The sequence below is a fragment of the Corvus moneduloides genome, chromosome 7 (genome assembly GCF_009650955.1).
Source record: "Corvus moneduloides isolate bCorMon1 chromosome 7, bCorMon1.pri, whole genome shotgun sequence".
In the NCBI taxonomy this organism is placed as follows: Eukaryota; Metazoa; Chordata; class Aves; order Passeriformes; family Corvidae; genus Corvus; species Corvus moneduloides.
In genome coordinates, this window is record NC_045482.1 from 34,160,252 (window position 1) to 34,175,857 (window position 15,606).

General features: G+C 42.3%; 1 protein-coding gene across 1 annotated transcript; it reads right to left on the reverse strand.

Annotated features, from left to right (window-relative positions):
• Positions 1-822: 822 nt before the first annotated feature.
• On the reverse strand, positions 823-5,084 carry LOC116446913 (basic helix-loop-helix transcription factor scleraxis-like). Its single transcript, XM_032115386.1, is given in 4 exon segments — positions 823-4,164; positions 4,312-4,673; positions 4,676-4,760; positions 4,890-5,084. Coding segments are annotated over 4 exon segments (693 nt in total). The 3' UTR covers positions 823-4,113.
• Positions 5,085-15,606: the final 10,522 nt, after the last annotated feature.

Genomic DNA, 15,606 nt, shown 5'->3' on the forward strand with positions numbered 1-15,606 from the left:
CCAGATCTCTTGCTTTTGTAGCATGCTGTCTATTTTAGGTAATTTTATATAAATTCTTTCTCCTCACCTTGTATAATTCGGTAGCTCTTACTATTAATCAACACATTACTACTCTCTTTTTGAAGGTGGTATTTAGGCAGTCAGTTTAGGTTTTATATAATTTATGGTGATATTCTTTCAGTGTAGTGCCAACAGTCTCACAGTGCACCAGGCCAAAGCACAGAATCATGGCAGGGACTGCTCACACTCTGGGCTCTTTTGCTTGTCTGCCCTGATGATCTTCCATTGATAAATCAACCTCTTCCTTTCTTCTCCCTCCATTTTGCCTCCATCCTTTCCCTCCCTCCAGCTCCTCTTGTATTTGGCACTTAGGATATTGCACAGGCCCTGAGCAGAGAAACTCACTTTTCGTTTTCCCAAGCTTTCCACCCACTTCCCTTCTCTCCTGCCAATGCACACACATGGTGCATTCATACACGTCAATATGCTGCTGAAATCCTGTAGAGATAGATTTGAAAAAGGTAAAGGAAAAGATTAAATACTTGTCTCTTGAGATGGCTATAGAAGAGAACGACCATCTTAGTGTTTGCACTTTATTGTTTAAATTAGTAACAAAAATACTGTTTATTTTAGCAAATATAATCACATTTTGCAAACAAATACAGATTTTTGTAAAGAAGCAGATTTTCCACGAAAGGAAACTTCTGTTTTGTAGAACAGAAATGAAAATAGAAGCCAACATATGAAACTACTTTGACTTACATTATGATTAATTCATAAATAACCAAGAACTATGTTCAAATGCTTCTTTAAACTTAACCAGTAAAATCAAACAACATGATTTATTCACTTTACTTCGTGCTGTTTTTATACAGTGATGTAGCAGGCTAAGTACAATGATTTATACAAAGTACTATGCTTGGATTATTTTAACTATAATTTAATAGGATCTGAGACCAAATGGTGTATATCTCACAGTTTCTGCTTTATTCATGAATCATGTAAATTGAATAGCCAAGTGTTTACAGGAAAACAAAGCTGCGATTGGCATCAGGCACGCCTCTGTTCGTACACTCAAACAGAATGCACTCACAAAGAAGTCAGAACCCCAGTATCTGCAGAACAAGAGGCTGTTTGGCACCTCTGGAAGAACTCACATCATTCCAATGCCTCACCATCAAGAAAGGTACTTGCTCTCAGACACTCTCAAGATTTTGACTTGTATATTTGTGCATGCCATGAATAACACTGCACCATGATTAAAAAAATAGGACTGAAAAGACACACAAGCTCATACAGTAAAAACTCAATAAAACACCTAATGATGATGAGCTCTTTATACATGCAATCTGAGCCCTCAATTCATCTGTGTCTCCAGAAATTAAATTCTTTTTCCCTTGATTTATAGAAAACCCATTACAGAGTAACAGCTCAATCCTGTATCTTTTTTTTTTTTTTTGCTCCTGGGGTTAGAGAAGTTTTACATTACAAATAAATTTCAGCAAAGTTAAGGATTTGTCCCCAGTTTTCCTCATTTAAATACATAGAGTTACACGTATATATAAATGTTCCTCAGAGAAATCACTGTTATAATTAGATAGATATTATCTGTCTATACCACAAATATTTGGGCCACAGTGCTCTGGGGTCTAATTTCTGCCACGATCAATCAGTGTTACTGAAATTCCTGAATTATTTAGTAATTGAAACCCTGAGAAAATCTTCAAGCCCAGCTGAATTCAACAGTTTATCCTGAGTAAAGAGAGAAGAATTTAATGTTACGCTGAGCCACATTTAAACAGGGGAGAAGGCCACGTTGCAAGGGCCTGCTCCTGCTCTTGTCATTGAAAAGCATTTTGCATAAACCCTTTACAAAACTAGGGACATAAAATCACATTTAAAGGGAGAACACCAAACTCCTAGAGGATTGTAGAAATTATTCATGAGAGTAATGAGTTTTCAGCTCATACTTTGGTACAAAAATGGACCTCACATTTTGTGCTCATTTCCTTTAATAGCTAAATATAAATATATCCTGTTAAGTCCAAATATACTTCATTTGCCAAGAACTACACTAAAAACTCTTAAAACTAATAAAATATAAATAAATAATTTTATTGTCTTTCTTACAAATTTCAAAATTCAGAGCATACTCAATGCAAAATTTTCCTAAAATTGTTTGGAACTGCTTTGTGTTTTGGCATTTTAGAGTATCATATGAAATGATACAGCTAAACGAATAAATTAGTGTTAATTGTCTATAAAGACATCAGATGCTTTGGTTTAATGAGTTCATGAGAATGCAGGGCCTAACTGCAAGATCAGCTTTAATTGTAGAGCAAACAACTTTTTAAAATACAAATGTTTTCAAATAATTTTAAAAAAAAATCCAGGAAGATGTTTGTAAATCTCTAAACCCACACACGCAGGCCGACACAACACAAAAATTAAAAAACTCTTTGTGTGAAGCTGTAAAGAGTTCCAGCTTCACGAATCAGTGCCAAAGCAAACAAAGACCATAATCTGGCAGCAATTTAAAGTTCCCTGTTAAAAAAAGATTGATGATAAAAACCTTCTAAGAACAAAAAAACTTTCAATCCAGGAAAATACAGCTTGTAGCTTTTAATAACTGAAGAGACTGACGTGTTGTGGGACTTTGCTTGGGTGTTTTTCTTTGTTAGAATTCAAAGGACGAGTTAATTGCATTTCTGTAGGTACAGCGGATTTTTCCTCGTTGTGCTAAAGAAAAGGTGGTCACTGTGCATTGAGGAGGGGAGAAGGGAAACTAAATACATGAAGTTGTGTGAGGAGTACACCACAACCTTGCTCTTCCCAAGTTCTTCATAATGACTGCCAGAATTTCCTTTGCATTTATGTTGGGGAAGAAGAGAAAACTCTGTACAGAAAAGAAAGTGAACAACACAGGGCTGCTTGTTCAGCCCTCACGTTTGGCTAAAGCAGCAAGGCAGGAGCACTGCACAGAGGGCACCAGGGGAGGGAAAAGGAGACAAGTTTTCTTTGCAGCACTTCTCAGAGCGGCACAGCAAGCTTTTACCAAGCTTTTACCAAGCTTTTAAAAGAGTACAGAGTGCCTCCCAAGGTAACAAGTTAAGATTAATTAAAGCCTAATTAATTATATTATAAATAGCTATAAAAACATTGCAAAATTAACCTATCTCTGTGTTTCTTAGAATCCAGCATTACTGGGGTTTAAGATTTTAGCCTGCTGTTTCACTAATGTCCAAAACTGAAAACATAACATGCTTATTTGCCTTTTAGAGTTACTTGTGAAAAAAATATGCAAGTTAGTAAACTGAGGGGAGATAAACAACCTCAATGATGTACAGACACAATTTGGGAACGACCTGGGTGATGGGTAAAAGCCCTTGGGAAACCCTCCTACCCCGTGCTTGCCAGACAGATTTAGGAGTATCCCGTGCTATTTAAAGGACTGGCATGACTCGCACTGTTAATAAGAAAAGAGCTTCGCTTACACTGCACTTCTCCCCTTTCCTCTCCTGTGCTGGCTACGTCCCGTGCCGCTGGGCTGCTGTGCCTGTGCACAGCCAACGGTGCTGCTTTCACTGGAAGTTTTCCGACTTTGTGTGACCACCTCAAAATAATCTTCCAGCATCGTTGAGACCTCTCAAGCATGTCAGCTGTCGGCATCAGCCCCTGTCCCCAAGGACTGGCGTGCGGCTGGAGGAGTGGGCGGCAGCGCTGCGTGCAGCCCGGGCTGGGCTGGAGGCGGAGGGCACGGCGTGTTCATGACAGCTTCCCCTGACAGGGGACACTGTGTGTTTGGAAGTTCAAGTTTCATCATGCGACACAGGTTTAGGAGGCATCAGGATCAGGGCTTGGCTGCTGAGGTTTAACATTTCTCGCGCTAAAATAGCTGCCACACCAGGTGCAACCGTCTTAACAGAGGCAATGAATTTCATTTGCAAAACACCCTGAATAAACCTCTCACCGTATGAAACAAAGTGCATAGGCTTAAAAAGTAACTCTTTTAGGACTGTGCTATTTAAACGTAAACATGCAGCATGAGTGAGGCGATGTTACCCAGAGCAGTGGTACAGTCAGAGCAGGAGCGGTGAGAGACCCTCAGCCTGTTCAGAGTCCGGTTACGGCAGGACCAGTTGATGGTTTCTCTCTTTCTCGGTGCTGTTCGAGGGACAAAAATACAGGTTAGGAGGCACCAAGGACAGCACTGAACCGTTGCTTGGGTCAATCCCAAACCTGCGGGGGCTACCAATAACCACCCTCCCCAGGAGAGAGCTCCAAGAGAGGCGTGCGGAAGCCGGCCCTTACCCGCTGCCGCTGGTCGCTGAGGCAGAAGGTGCAGATGGACCGAGGCGCGGAGGCGCCTGGTGTCGAGCAGGGCTGCGGGGGCTGCGGGGGCTGAGCGGGCTGCGGGCAGGGCTGCGGGCAGGGCTGCGGGCAGGGCTGCGGGCAGGGCTGCTCGGTGGCCGCCGCCTCGTCCTGCCGGCGCTGCTGCAGCAGCAGCACGTTGGCCAGGTGCGAGATGTAGCTGGACGCCAGGCGCAGCGTCTCCACCTTGGAGAGGCGGCGGTCGGCCGGGCGGGTGGGGATGAGCCTGCGGAGGGCGCCGAAGGCCGTGTTGACGCTGTGCGTGCGGTCCCGCTCCCGCGCGTTGGCCGCCGCCCGCCGCCCGCCGCCGCCCCGCGCCCGCCGCCGCCGCCCCGCGCCCGCGGCCCCCCGCGCCTGCCCCGCGCCCGCCGCGCCCCCGCCGCCCCGCATCGCGCCCGCCGCCGCCCCGCCGCTCCATCACTTTTATGCGCGGCAGGTGCCGCATCGCCCCTGCTCGCCCCGTGTCCCGCCGGCCGCGCTTGGCGGCTGCTCTCGGCCGGGGGCCGCCGCCGCCGCACCTGTCGCGGCCCCGGGCTCGGCACCGGCTCCGCGGAAACCCCCCGCTCCTCCTCCTCCCGCTGCCGGGGGGGGCCTTGTCTGCGGCTCCCCGCGGGAACAGCGCGCCCGCGACCACCGGTGCGACCGATCCTTGGCTCCTCTCGGGGTGTACAAACCTCTGCAGTTTTTATCCATTCCGCACCCCCGTATCCCATGTCCGTTCCAGCCGTGTGTGTGTATGTGTGTAGGTATGTCACCGGATCGTTTAGTCTGGAAAATACCTCAGAGGTCATCGAGTCCAACCTTTGACCGATCATCACCTTGTCAACTAAACCGTAGCGCTGAATGCCATGTCCAGCTGTTTCTTGAACATCTCCAGGGGTGGTGATTCCACCACCCCCCTGGGCAGCCCCTTCCAATGTTTGACAACTCTTGATGTGAGGAAATTCTTCCTGATGTCCAGCCTGAACCTGAAGGCTATGTCCTCTTGTCCCTTCACTAGTTGCCTTGGAGAAGAGGCTGACCCCCACCTGGCTACAAGCTCCTTTGAGGTTATATTTTGGCTGGAGTGGGCTAATAGATCAAGCATGGAGGTGGATTTCATCACCTCCCCAGGCAACTCACATACAAATCCAATTTCTCATTCTGTTCAGAATGAGTGTCTGCCTCAATCATTTACTTATTAAAAGGTCATCATAAGCACTAATTGATTACACCTCTTTTCTTCATAAAAATTTGACATCCTGTCTGAGCTCAGAGACTCATGAAAGGTCATGGCACAGGTTTACTGAAATGAATCATCTCTACCTGATTAAGCAGCCTTGACTGACTCTTTTCCTGTGGTCCTGGAAGCTTATTTGTGGTGGGGCCTAAAAATTAATCCTTCTTCCCAAATCAGGGCTGGATTAGCAGAGTCATTTCTCTCCAATCATAGGTGCACACACTAAGGATAGGCAGCTGCTTAGACATGTTTGAGGGACTCATGCCGTCTCGAAATACAGCTGGTACCAACAGGCAGGGCTACAGCTCTGCAGTACGTTCCTCTGCTGGGATGGGAAAGTGCTGGTTTATGTTTGTTGCACTTTCCATTTGGGCAGAGATTGTAGGAAATAAATGGACAAACAGCTGTGTCAGCCAGTTGCAGCAGTATCCTACCCTGGCCTATTAACGAGCAACACTTCTTCCATGGGATTTTCCTTTATATTACTTGGTAGAAAGAAAGGAAAAGTCTTTTGATTTCCCATTGGATGATGTTTTGGAGATTTTTGTGATTTCCATAGCAAAATATTGCTACAATGAAATCAGCTTGAGGTTGAGGTGTTTGATAGCACAGGCTGCAGAAATGCGAGGCTGGATGGGCAGGTGTGTGCCATGCTATTGATCCAAAAGAATTCCTTTGGGGTGAGAGCAGGATGTGTGGCCCTTCTTCATCAGATGCTGGGGAAAGCTGTGTTCAAAATCATGCAGTTTTCCTAAATTTTGTGAATATAACCATATCCTACTCTCACAGTAGAATGTTCTGTCTGCTTAACCTTTCAAAAAGTAAATGGTCTAGAAAATTCTGGAGTTGAATTTCTGTACTTAGAAGTGCTGCTTTTATGAAGTCCCCGGGTAAGCCTGCACTGCCCTCCATGTAGGTTTCTCCCTTTTAGTCATTTGCAATATTTTTAGAGTGAAATTCCTGTCCAGACAAAGTCAGCGACAAAACTCCCATTGACTTTAATGGAAGCAGGATTTCACCCTTGATATGTTCTGGTAGCTGAGCAGTGGAGATAATTGATTCTTTGTCAGACTCACTCATTTGCTTACCAGTGTTTTCCTGTCCTTAGCATCTCAGTTTTTTGTTTTTTTTTTTATATCACTGAAGGTAAACCAAAACAAAATCAAGCCCCTTCAACAAAAAGAACCCTGAGACAAAACCACTACTGGTATTGTCAAAGTCAGAATTTACAGCTTATTGATAAACCAAGAATGATACTCAGGAAGAAAAATGATGCTGTATCTGCAGAGGAAACCAGAATGATTTTCTGTGACATTACAGCAATAGTTAATGTGGGGGTTAAGGACAAAAGGGGTGGCCAAACGATTCTTGTTCTGTTTCCAAGGCAGTTTGAAATAGTAATGCAAGAAATGGGGTGGTTTTTTTTGGTCGGATAAGGAGTCTTGTAAAAAGGCCAAAATGCTGGTGACTTTAATTACTAGGTTATTGATTGGGATAACATTTATGCAAGTGCTAGGGGGAGCATATTCCTCAAGGAAGGTGCAGCAGGGCAGCATTGCTGTTATTTTACAATTTGCTGAATTGCTAATAGTGAGCAAGAATGGGGCTGCATGAATGCAAAGCAGAAGACTGGGCAATATTTTATGTGCAGTGATAAGGTTTTGCCTGAAATTTGCCTTCGTGCTACATAGAGAAAGTTATCAGATATCCATTGTAAGGAAGCATTCAACACTGTTCAAAAGACTGGAAATATGAAGTATCTCACTGATTAGTTGCAGTCTAGTGGCTGGTATTTCTTTAATTTGCCTTTATTTTTTGAACAGTGTTAATAGGAAATAAAAAAAGAGAAGAATTCAGAAGAAGGCAATTTGGGAAAAGCTATACCTATGAAAAGAGCAAGTTATTTAGAGGATAACAAAAGAAACAAATCTAAATTAGCAGCACTGAATGACTCTGGTCACAGCCAAGAAGCCTTCCAAACATATTTCCATTAAATAGGAAGTATAGCACAAAATTGTTCACTTGTTAAAAAAAGAAAAGACATTTAGAGACAAAAATGCCTTTTAAAAAGAAGCACTTGAATGTTTGTGGCCTCAGTCTGTGCCTGCAGGTCACACTGACTTCAGTGAGACACTTGTTTATTCAAGAGCAGAAATATGGCAGTATCCTATGGACAACTTTTTTTTTTTCAACAACTGTTCATATTTTTCTGCCTCACACCATGGTGCTTTTTGCCACACACTGTGTTTTTTGAAGGATTACACTCTGTCTTCTCCATCAAAGCCATTACACATACACATATATTTTTAGTTCTGCATACAGTATTGCTCACATGTGTGAGAAGATATGTCTGTGTTGTAGGCAAAAGCAGCACAGATCCTGTACAGATTCCCAAACCACTGTTATTAACTGTTTTGTTCACCAGGATACTCCTGCTGTGCTTACCTGATGAGGCAGGTGCATGCTGTATTTCAATCACATTTGACAGAAAGGAGAGTCCAGCTCTAACAAAGAGAAACAAATACAGGATGTTGATGGCTGGAAATGTCCACTAAGCTGAAAATAATACATTTGACAAAACGTTATCAATTATGTGTCTGTCTCGGACTTTGGCTGGCTGTGACAGCTACTTCTGTCCTTCATAAACCTGGGCGATGGAGTTGTCATTTTTATTGCAATTTTTAATAAATGTGACTGCCATAAAATACCTGTTGATTGAAGAATCTTTCAAATGGCATTTCACTCTATACAGGTTCTGTAAGGGAGTGATTTTAAGGAGAAAAGATTGAAGAGTAGTCAAAATATTGGATGGTAAAAGAGAATTTTTTGGAGAAGGAGGACTTGCACAAAGCATGTTAAATGAGGAAAGGTTAATCAAGAGGTGGATTTAAGGCTTCATGTGTTAAAATCCTGTCAGGTGGGATGGTGAACCTTCCAGATTGTAATAAATATACTGCACACATTTTGAACTCTCAGTCTGCTACAGGAGTGCAAGCTCCCAGGCAGGGGAGGAGCAGGAGCAGCTCTGTCCTGCACTGCTGGTAGTTGATTAATGTGGGATCTAACAAGTCCCTTCTTGATATTCCAGCCAGCCAGATTTAGCATGACACTTATCTCTTCACTTGCAATCTCTTCACTTGCAATCTCTGTTCTTCATCTGAATTGATCTGTGCCATGATTCTCCGGTGCGTTAATGAGTTTTCTGTGTGGTGGAGTGCTAGAGGCCTTGTTAAACTCCAGGGACATCCTGCCTACTGCATTTTATTTATACACCCACTCTGATACTCTTGACAAAAAGAAGCTGAGTTGTTTATCTTTAAGTTTTTGACAAAAAATTTGTCTTACAGTAATTTTCTCTGCTCTGGCTGCCCACAGAGGCAAATCCAAATATATTATTCACCTGCTATTTCAAAACCATTTAAACTTGCCAAGTCTAAGTGGTGTTTTACACGATTGTGCTGATACTCTTGAAGTTGTTATTAACTGCCTCAGAAGTAATTTTTGATTGTGGTTGCATTCAGCAGAAAGATGACAAGGCATGTTCTTTTCTCTGTCAGGCTGAAGTGATATAAGGACAATATGCCTGCCCTCAAAACCAAAATGTTTTGGAAGCAGTGTTTCTGCAGAGTCTGTTTTGTTCATTAAAGCTGCCAGAGCCCTCCCTTGCCTGCTGCCTTATTTCATTGCTTTTTAAATCCATTTTAACAGAGCTTGGTTGCTGTTTGGGAAGATGTTGTCTGGAGCATTCAGCTGTTGTGCGTGGTTTGGGAGATCTTTTGCTAATCCATTTGGAAATCCCTGTGTTGGTGAGAAACCAGACCTTAGATGAAGCTGTGGTTGCTTGTGTCTTTGTGTAGCTGGCTGGCTGGTTGGGAGGGACTCTCCCACTCTCCTGTACTTTGCCACATGAATCCATGCCTCAAACATACACTGCAGAAGTGTATTCAGCTTGGTTTTATAGGGAAAAGGGACTGGAAGCACCACCCAGCAAGGTGTCGTGCTCTTCAAACTCTTCTCCTGACAAAGCACCAACAGCTCGTGCTCTCTGTCCGCTTCCAGACGCTGTCACATGATGGTCAGTCTGTGTAATTTCTGACTGTCCCACATCCCATGTTTTTGCTTTTTCGGAGACTAAGGGTTGCTGGGTCTGTTTTGCAATGTCTCATGATCCAGGCTTACCAGCTTGGATCACTGATGGAAATCCAGCTTTTCTGGAGTTTTCTAGGTCACTGAGAAGCAGAATGTATAGTATTAATATTAAACAGGCATTGAATTTTCACACAGGCTCATGTTTGTTTGGCGTTTTTTTCTTTTTTTTTTTTTTTAAATAAAGGTGGAATGGTGCTGTAGAAATGCAACTGAATTTTAGTTATAAAAAATACTCAGCTACTGTAATAACGAACAGGAACATGAGATGTAGGATCATCCACTTGTGTGGAACAACTATTGCAGACACTTCAAAATGCTTATTGCAATTTGATTTGTTCCATCTTCCCCTCCCAATCATAGTTATATCTGCCAAAAAAATCTTTTTTCACCCCATACTTGTAGTTTTACAATATCCCTTTATGAAGAGCACTATACTGCACAAGATTTTGTAGGTACTTTAAAGAATGTATTTCCAACAATATCTTTAAAGTGCTTAGGGCTGACAAATCCAAAGATATCCCAAAGCCCATGAAAGAAATATAATTGATTGTATAATTACCATAGCTTCTGCAATACCACTGCAACTGAAGTTGTTTGTATGGTTTCTGTCCCTCTTCTCAGCTTCTAGAGTATCGTCCTGTGAAGATACTCAAAATCTGGCATTCTTTAGAGAGTTCACTTTGTTCTCCTTAGTGCTGCAATTCCACACGAGCACTGCTGTTAGCAAAGACATCTCTGACGACGATTCTATAGTGCAAACTAGATTAGAGGATAGATTCAGTTTCAGTCATGCAGGTTCAGGCCAGAACTGACTCCACTGCCACCAGCTGAGTTAATCTGTCCCTGCACCAGTATAGCTGGTGCCATCACCAGAGCAATAACCAGTTTTAAGCTGCTGTTGGGAGTACTTAATTGATGTTAGAGGCTGCATGAAGGTAAATTCCTTTATATTCTCAATTTTTGCCAGAGAAGTTGAAGTGGAATATATGTCCCTGTGTGTGTATAAAAACAAAGCCATTTCAGTTTCAAATGTGTGTTGCAAAGAAGATAGCCAACTTTTTAAGGCCATGTGATCTTACAGTTTCTAATAAAATTGTCTCATCCCTGACCTTTTACTCACATTTGAGGCAGTGGGAGTAGATACTTTTATCTTCAGATAAGGATGGGGAAAGTTTCCTAAAAAGTTCCTTTAATCAATCACCAATTAAACCTGAGAGTTTTAATGGGATAATTTCACAAGTTGGAAAAAAACCCAAAACAACAAAGCAATGATCTACTTAAAATAGAATTGACTCTAAAATACTGTAATTGAAGTAGTATTTTGGAAGCCTAAATCCACAGCTGTTGGTGAAGATGTATTCAGTGGTTCTTTGGAGCTGAACTAATACAGTTTAATAAATTATAGGTGAATTATAGCAAACAAAGAGTTTAAAGTCTGAAAGTTTAAAAGAGTATTCTGTTATGTCAAACAAACATGGAATGATGCCAGTATTATGCTTTTGGGATGAATTTCTAGCTCTATCAGAGTAGATAGTATCATGTAAAAGAAGTCTGGCTAAGCTAGTTAGATTAGGGATCTGTTCAGACCATAACAATCTCATGTGTACTGCAAGCAAGAATTAATTACATTCTTTTATAATTTTATACCTATAGAATCTTTATCTTGATTCTGTTATGTGGTCTTTTACACATTTTAGAGATTGCACACCAAAGATCAAGCTCAGAAAACCCTCTACAAAGATTATTTGACCTTTCTTGGGGTGTCTACAGGGATATCACTTGGGAGAGATAAATAATTCTCATTAAGAATCCTGCTGACAGTTGGCAGACCAGGTGGTCCTGAAGAACACAAGTGCAGGGTCTCTCATCTCGAGTCTTTAAAGACTGTGCAGGTGTGAAGAGGCTTATTGGTGCTCTGAATTAAACCCAACCCTTTGTTTTAGTTTCAACAAGAGCTGTTTGCCTTGTGTTTTCTGCATATGCCCTGCTGTCTCCCTGAAATGTGCCCAATTTGCTCTCGACCTTGCAGCACATTTTGGAGTCTTGTAGAACTCTTCTTTTGTGCTTCTCTTTATTTTGAAATAACCAGTTTCCAAGCTGCCTTGTGGGGTCCCATTAGGCTGCAATGGCCCATTGCCCACTGTCCAAACCAGTGCTCTTCTCTCACAGTGCTGCTGCTGAATCTTTCCCAGAGACATACAGCCTTTCCTTGCTAAGAAATGCTGATTCGTGTCACAGGTTGTCCTTTCTCACTTCAGACCGTCTCTAACCACTCTCTGCCCAAGATTCCTGCTTCACTTTGGGCCAGCACACAGTGCCAAGGTGTTTCAAACACTGTTCCAGAACTATGGCTTGTATGTAATCTCAGCTTTCATGGGAACAGTGAAAATGCAGATAATGTAGGAGAGAAGGAAACCTGCATTCCTGAATTGAACGTACCTGATGGAGAGCTGCCTGGATTCAAAAATACGCTACACCTCTGTTATGTGCAAAGTAAGCCCTGCATCTTCGTTAAAAAGCTCTTTAGTTAAGTGAATAAAGTTATGGCTTTACTAAAGCCCTTCCTGAATGGAGATTTTAAAAATTTTTAATCATTTTGAAATGAATGACAATGAATTTAAATTCATTTATTGCTTTTGTCAATTCTATCTAAACCTCCACTGCAATCATTGAAGTTACTTACAGGCAGAGACAACAGTAAACCAACATCTGTGTTTGTATGGGTAGAGTACATGAAATTTCTTAGTGTGTCTACTGTCAGTTTTCATTTTTCCAACTGTACTTGCCTGTTCTTTTGGACATTTTGCTCTCTGTAGTAACCCACTGCCAAACCTTATAAAATAGCATTTCCTTTCATATCAAGAATACTACCAGAACCTTGTCGAAAGGAATTCTGTTCTTGTGCCTGGCATTAAGAAAGTATGGTTAAAGAAACTGCAGTTTGAGATATCCATCAACTACACTGCAAATTATTTCATACAGGAAGTAATGGCTTTCTGCTGAGATCATTAAAATGAAATTCTTGACTTGTCTTGGGATCTTTGAAGGTGTGGAGAGGCAGACTTGCAGAGTTCCGTGCCTGTTAGGCATATCTGCATGCTGACCTGCCTTCCAGGCAGACCTGAATAAGTTGCTTGCCTGAAAGGTGATGTACAAAGGCTCATAACTCACTTTCCAGGCAGACAAGAACAGGTACCTGTCTAGGAGACAGCTCTTTGTTGATAACCTGCCTCCAAGGCAGATCTGTCTAGTTATCTGTGCTGTCTTTGAAGCAGCTCCACACAGAGTTGTGTGTCCTCAGCGGGCTTGCTGCTGCCTGCCTGGGAGGTACTGGGGCTGATCATCTTCCTTCTAGAAAATCCTGAGCAATTAGTTACCCCAAACATCATCTCTCCAAAAGGGACATTTACAATATGAACTTGCAGATGTGTTTAGTTCTGACTGATCACTGCGTCTGGTATTCTCTATTAACCTCCCACGTATAAGAGCTGTAGCAAACATTCCTCTCCCACATTTAGAAAAATAAAGAACTTGTCAAAAATTTCTGCTAATATAGCACAGAGCTCACACATGCTGGTTTCTGTGTCAGTAATCAGGCTGCCAAACTTGCTGAAGGGAAGGAAAGGAGTAGGGAGACTTTTTTTTAAAAAATTCAAAATTGCTATGCTGTGTTGAAGGACTAATGGGAAGGAGGACACTGTATATTTCAACGTTCTGTCTTAAAAATGGCATCTAATTATTATGAGGCAGGGAACTGGTTCTCAGTCACTTATACAACATCATGAGTGCTACATGCTCATTTCTAATCAGAGAAATGCTTTATTTTACTTGGAAAAAAAGGAGTAATTACTAGTTAACAGTAAAATGCAATTTAGTTTCTTTTCCTTTCTTAGAGAAATTGAGATTGCAAGTCAGATATTAGACTTGAGAAAAAATATTCACATACCTCAAGGCCATAAAGCAGCAGCAGTTAAGTCACCTGATAAAGGATAGACCAGATATTAAGCATTTTTATGTTTGGTGCAATATTGTTGTGTAGGTATATCAGTGTAATTCTGCAGTAGGTTGGTTGCAGTTGGTTATAGTCCCTCTGGCAGGCACAGAATGAGCCCAGAATTAGGCTCTTATTTTAGGTCTGCTTGTGTTTTGTGGAGGAAGCAGGCCTTTTACTTTAGATATGTTAGTCCTGGATACAGTGAGACACATCCCATGTGTTTGGAAAACATTGTGCTAACTTAGGAAGTGCAGCAGTTCACAGGAGGTACTGCAGTACCTGTTGGTGCTACTCTGTTTCTTCCTGTAGTGTGAACCAGTTCAGTTCTGGACTAATATCTGCTGTCAGGGATAACTTCTCCCTCCTTCAGTCCCCCTAAATCTCTCAGCTGGGGCGCTCTGCATGAAGAGAGCACTTAGGGGTGGTACACTTTGTCCCAGCAAAGGTGTGTGGCCACCCTCAGGCAGAAGGCAGGAGCACTTTGCTGTAGGGAGACACAGGTCCAGTGCAAGCTGTTCCCAACTTGTGGCTGGCCCAGTGTGATCTATATCATACCCCTGGATGCATGGAATGAGGGATTTCTGCTGCACAATTCTGCACGCAGGCTGGGGAATAAGGAAGATTTCCCCCCTCTCCTTATAGGCACTCTGGTGCCTCTGTATCATAGAAGAAACATGATTAAAAAAGACAATCTTGTACTTGGAAAGGAAAGCAGTGAATTTTATATTAGTGCTTTAATTCTGATCTAGGCTCATTTCAAAGTATGGAAAGGCTTTCTTCTCCCTCTTCTGCCCAAATTAATTTCATTCGTAGGGCATGAGGAATAGAAATTAGGAGCCTGAAGTCACGCTGTGATATCCAGAAATACAGGTAGGATCCCCTTTGTTTTTTTCCTCATCTTTCTTTCCCTCAACCTCTTTCACCCCATCTTTATTCCAGCATATTTTGACTAATGATTGTGGCTGAAGAAATTGAAACCTGCTCATGGGTATTTCTCAAGCAGACTAAGTTTGTCAGCTAAATTATTCATTGTGAAATAGCTCCTCAGAGGCAAGGACTATACTTAGTGTGATGGTGACCGGGCTGGACCTTTGGGTACTGCCACAACAGTCGGATGCAGTGTTGACAACATTCACAGTTTCAAAGGAGCACAAATGACAACACAGATCTCTCCATCACACATGGGTGGTGTGCAGGGGCTGCTCAGGAGAGGAGAGTTGGGTGCTGACAGGGAGCAAATGCCCAGTTACAAATAAAAAGTTGCAAGTGCTAAAATGTAATGAAACTGGGTATAATGCTTGGGTGTAGGATATTTATTAAAATTCTGCCTTCGTGGGACATAGCTGTATCCAATCACTTCCCCAGCATGTAATTAATCAGGGTTAATTTGCTGTTCATAAGCCAGACTGAGATTGTTTCAAGTCACCAGATGTCCTGGTGCTATGTGCCACTAACTGGGGTAGCTGTTGATCTGCAGGACTGAAACCATACTTATTTGAGTCTATGTTCTGCTTTCTGCAAAACCTGGAAATGCTTGTAATAAAATGATATGCTGTTACATATGTATCAGTTGATAATAGGTGGCAAGTTACTGGTCCAAATATATTTAAATAATTTTTGAGGAGTAATTTGATTAGTGCATTTGAAACGTCAAAGTTTATTGAAGAAAATATACAAACCTGATGTTTTTGTCAAAAGCTTTGTAGGGATTTATAGGAAGAAATTACTTAGGAAGAAATTCTTCCCTGTGACGTTGGTGAGGCCCTGGCACAGGTGCCCAGAGAAGCTGTGGCTGCCCCATCCCTGGAATTGTTCAAGGCCAGGTTAGATGGGGCTTGGAGCAACCTGGGGTAGTGAAAGGTGTCCCTGCCAG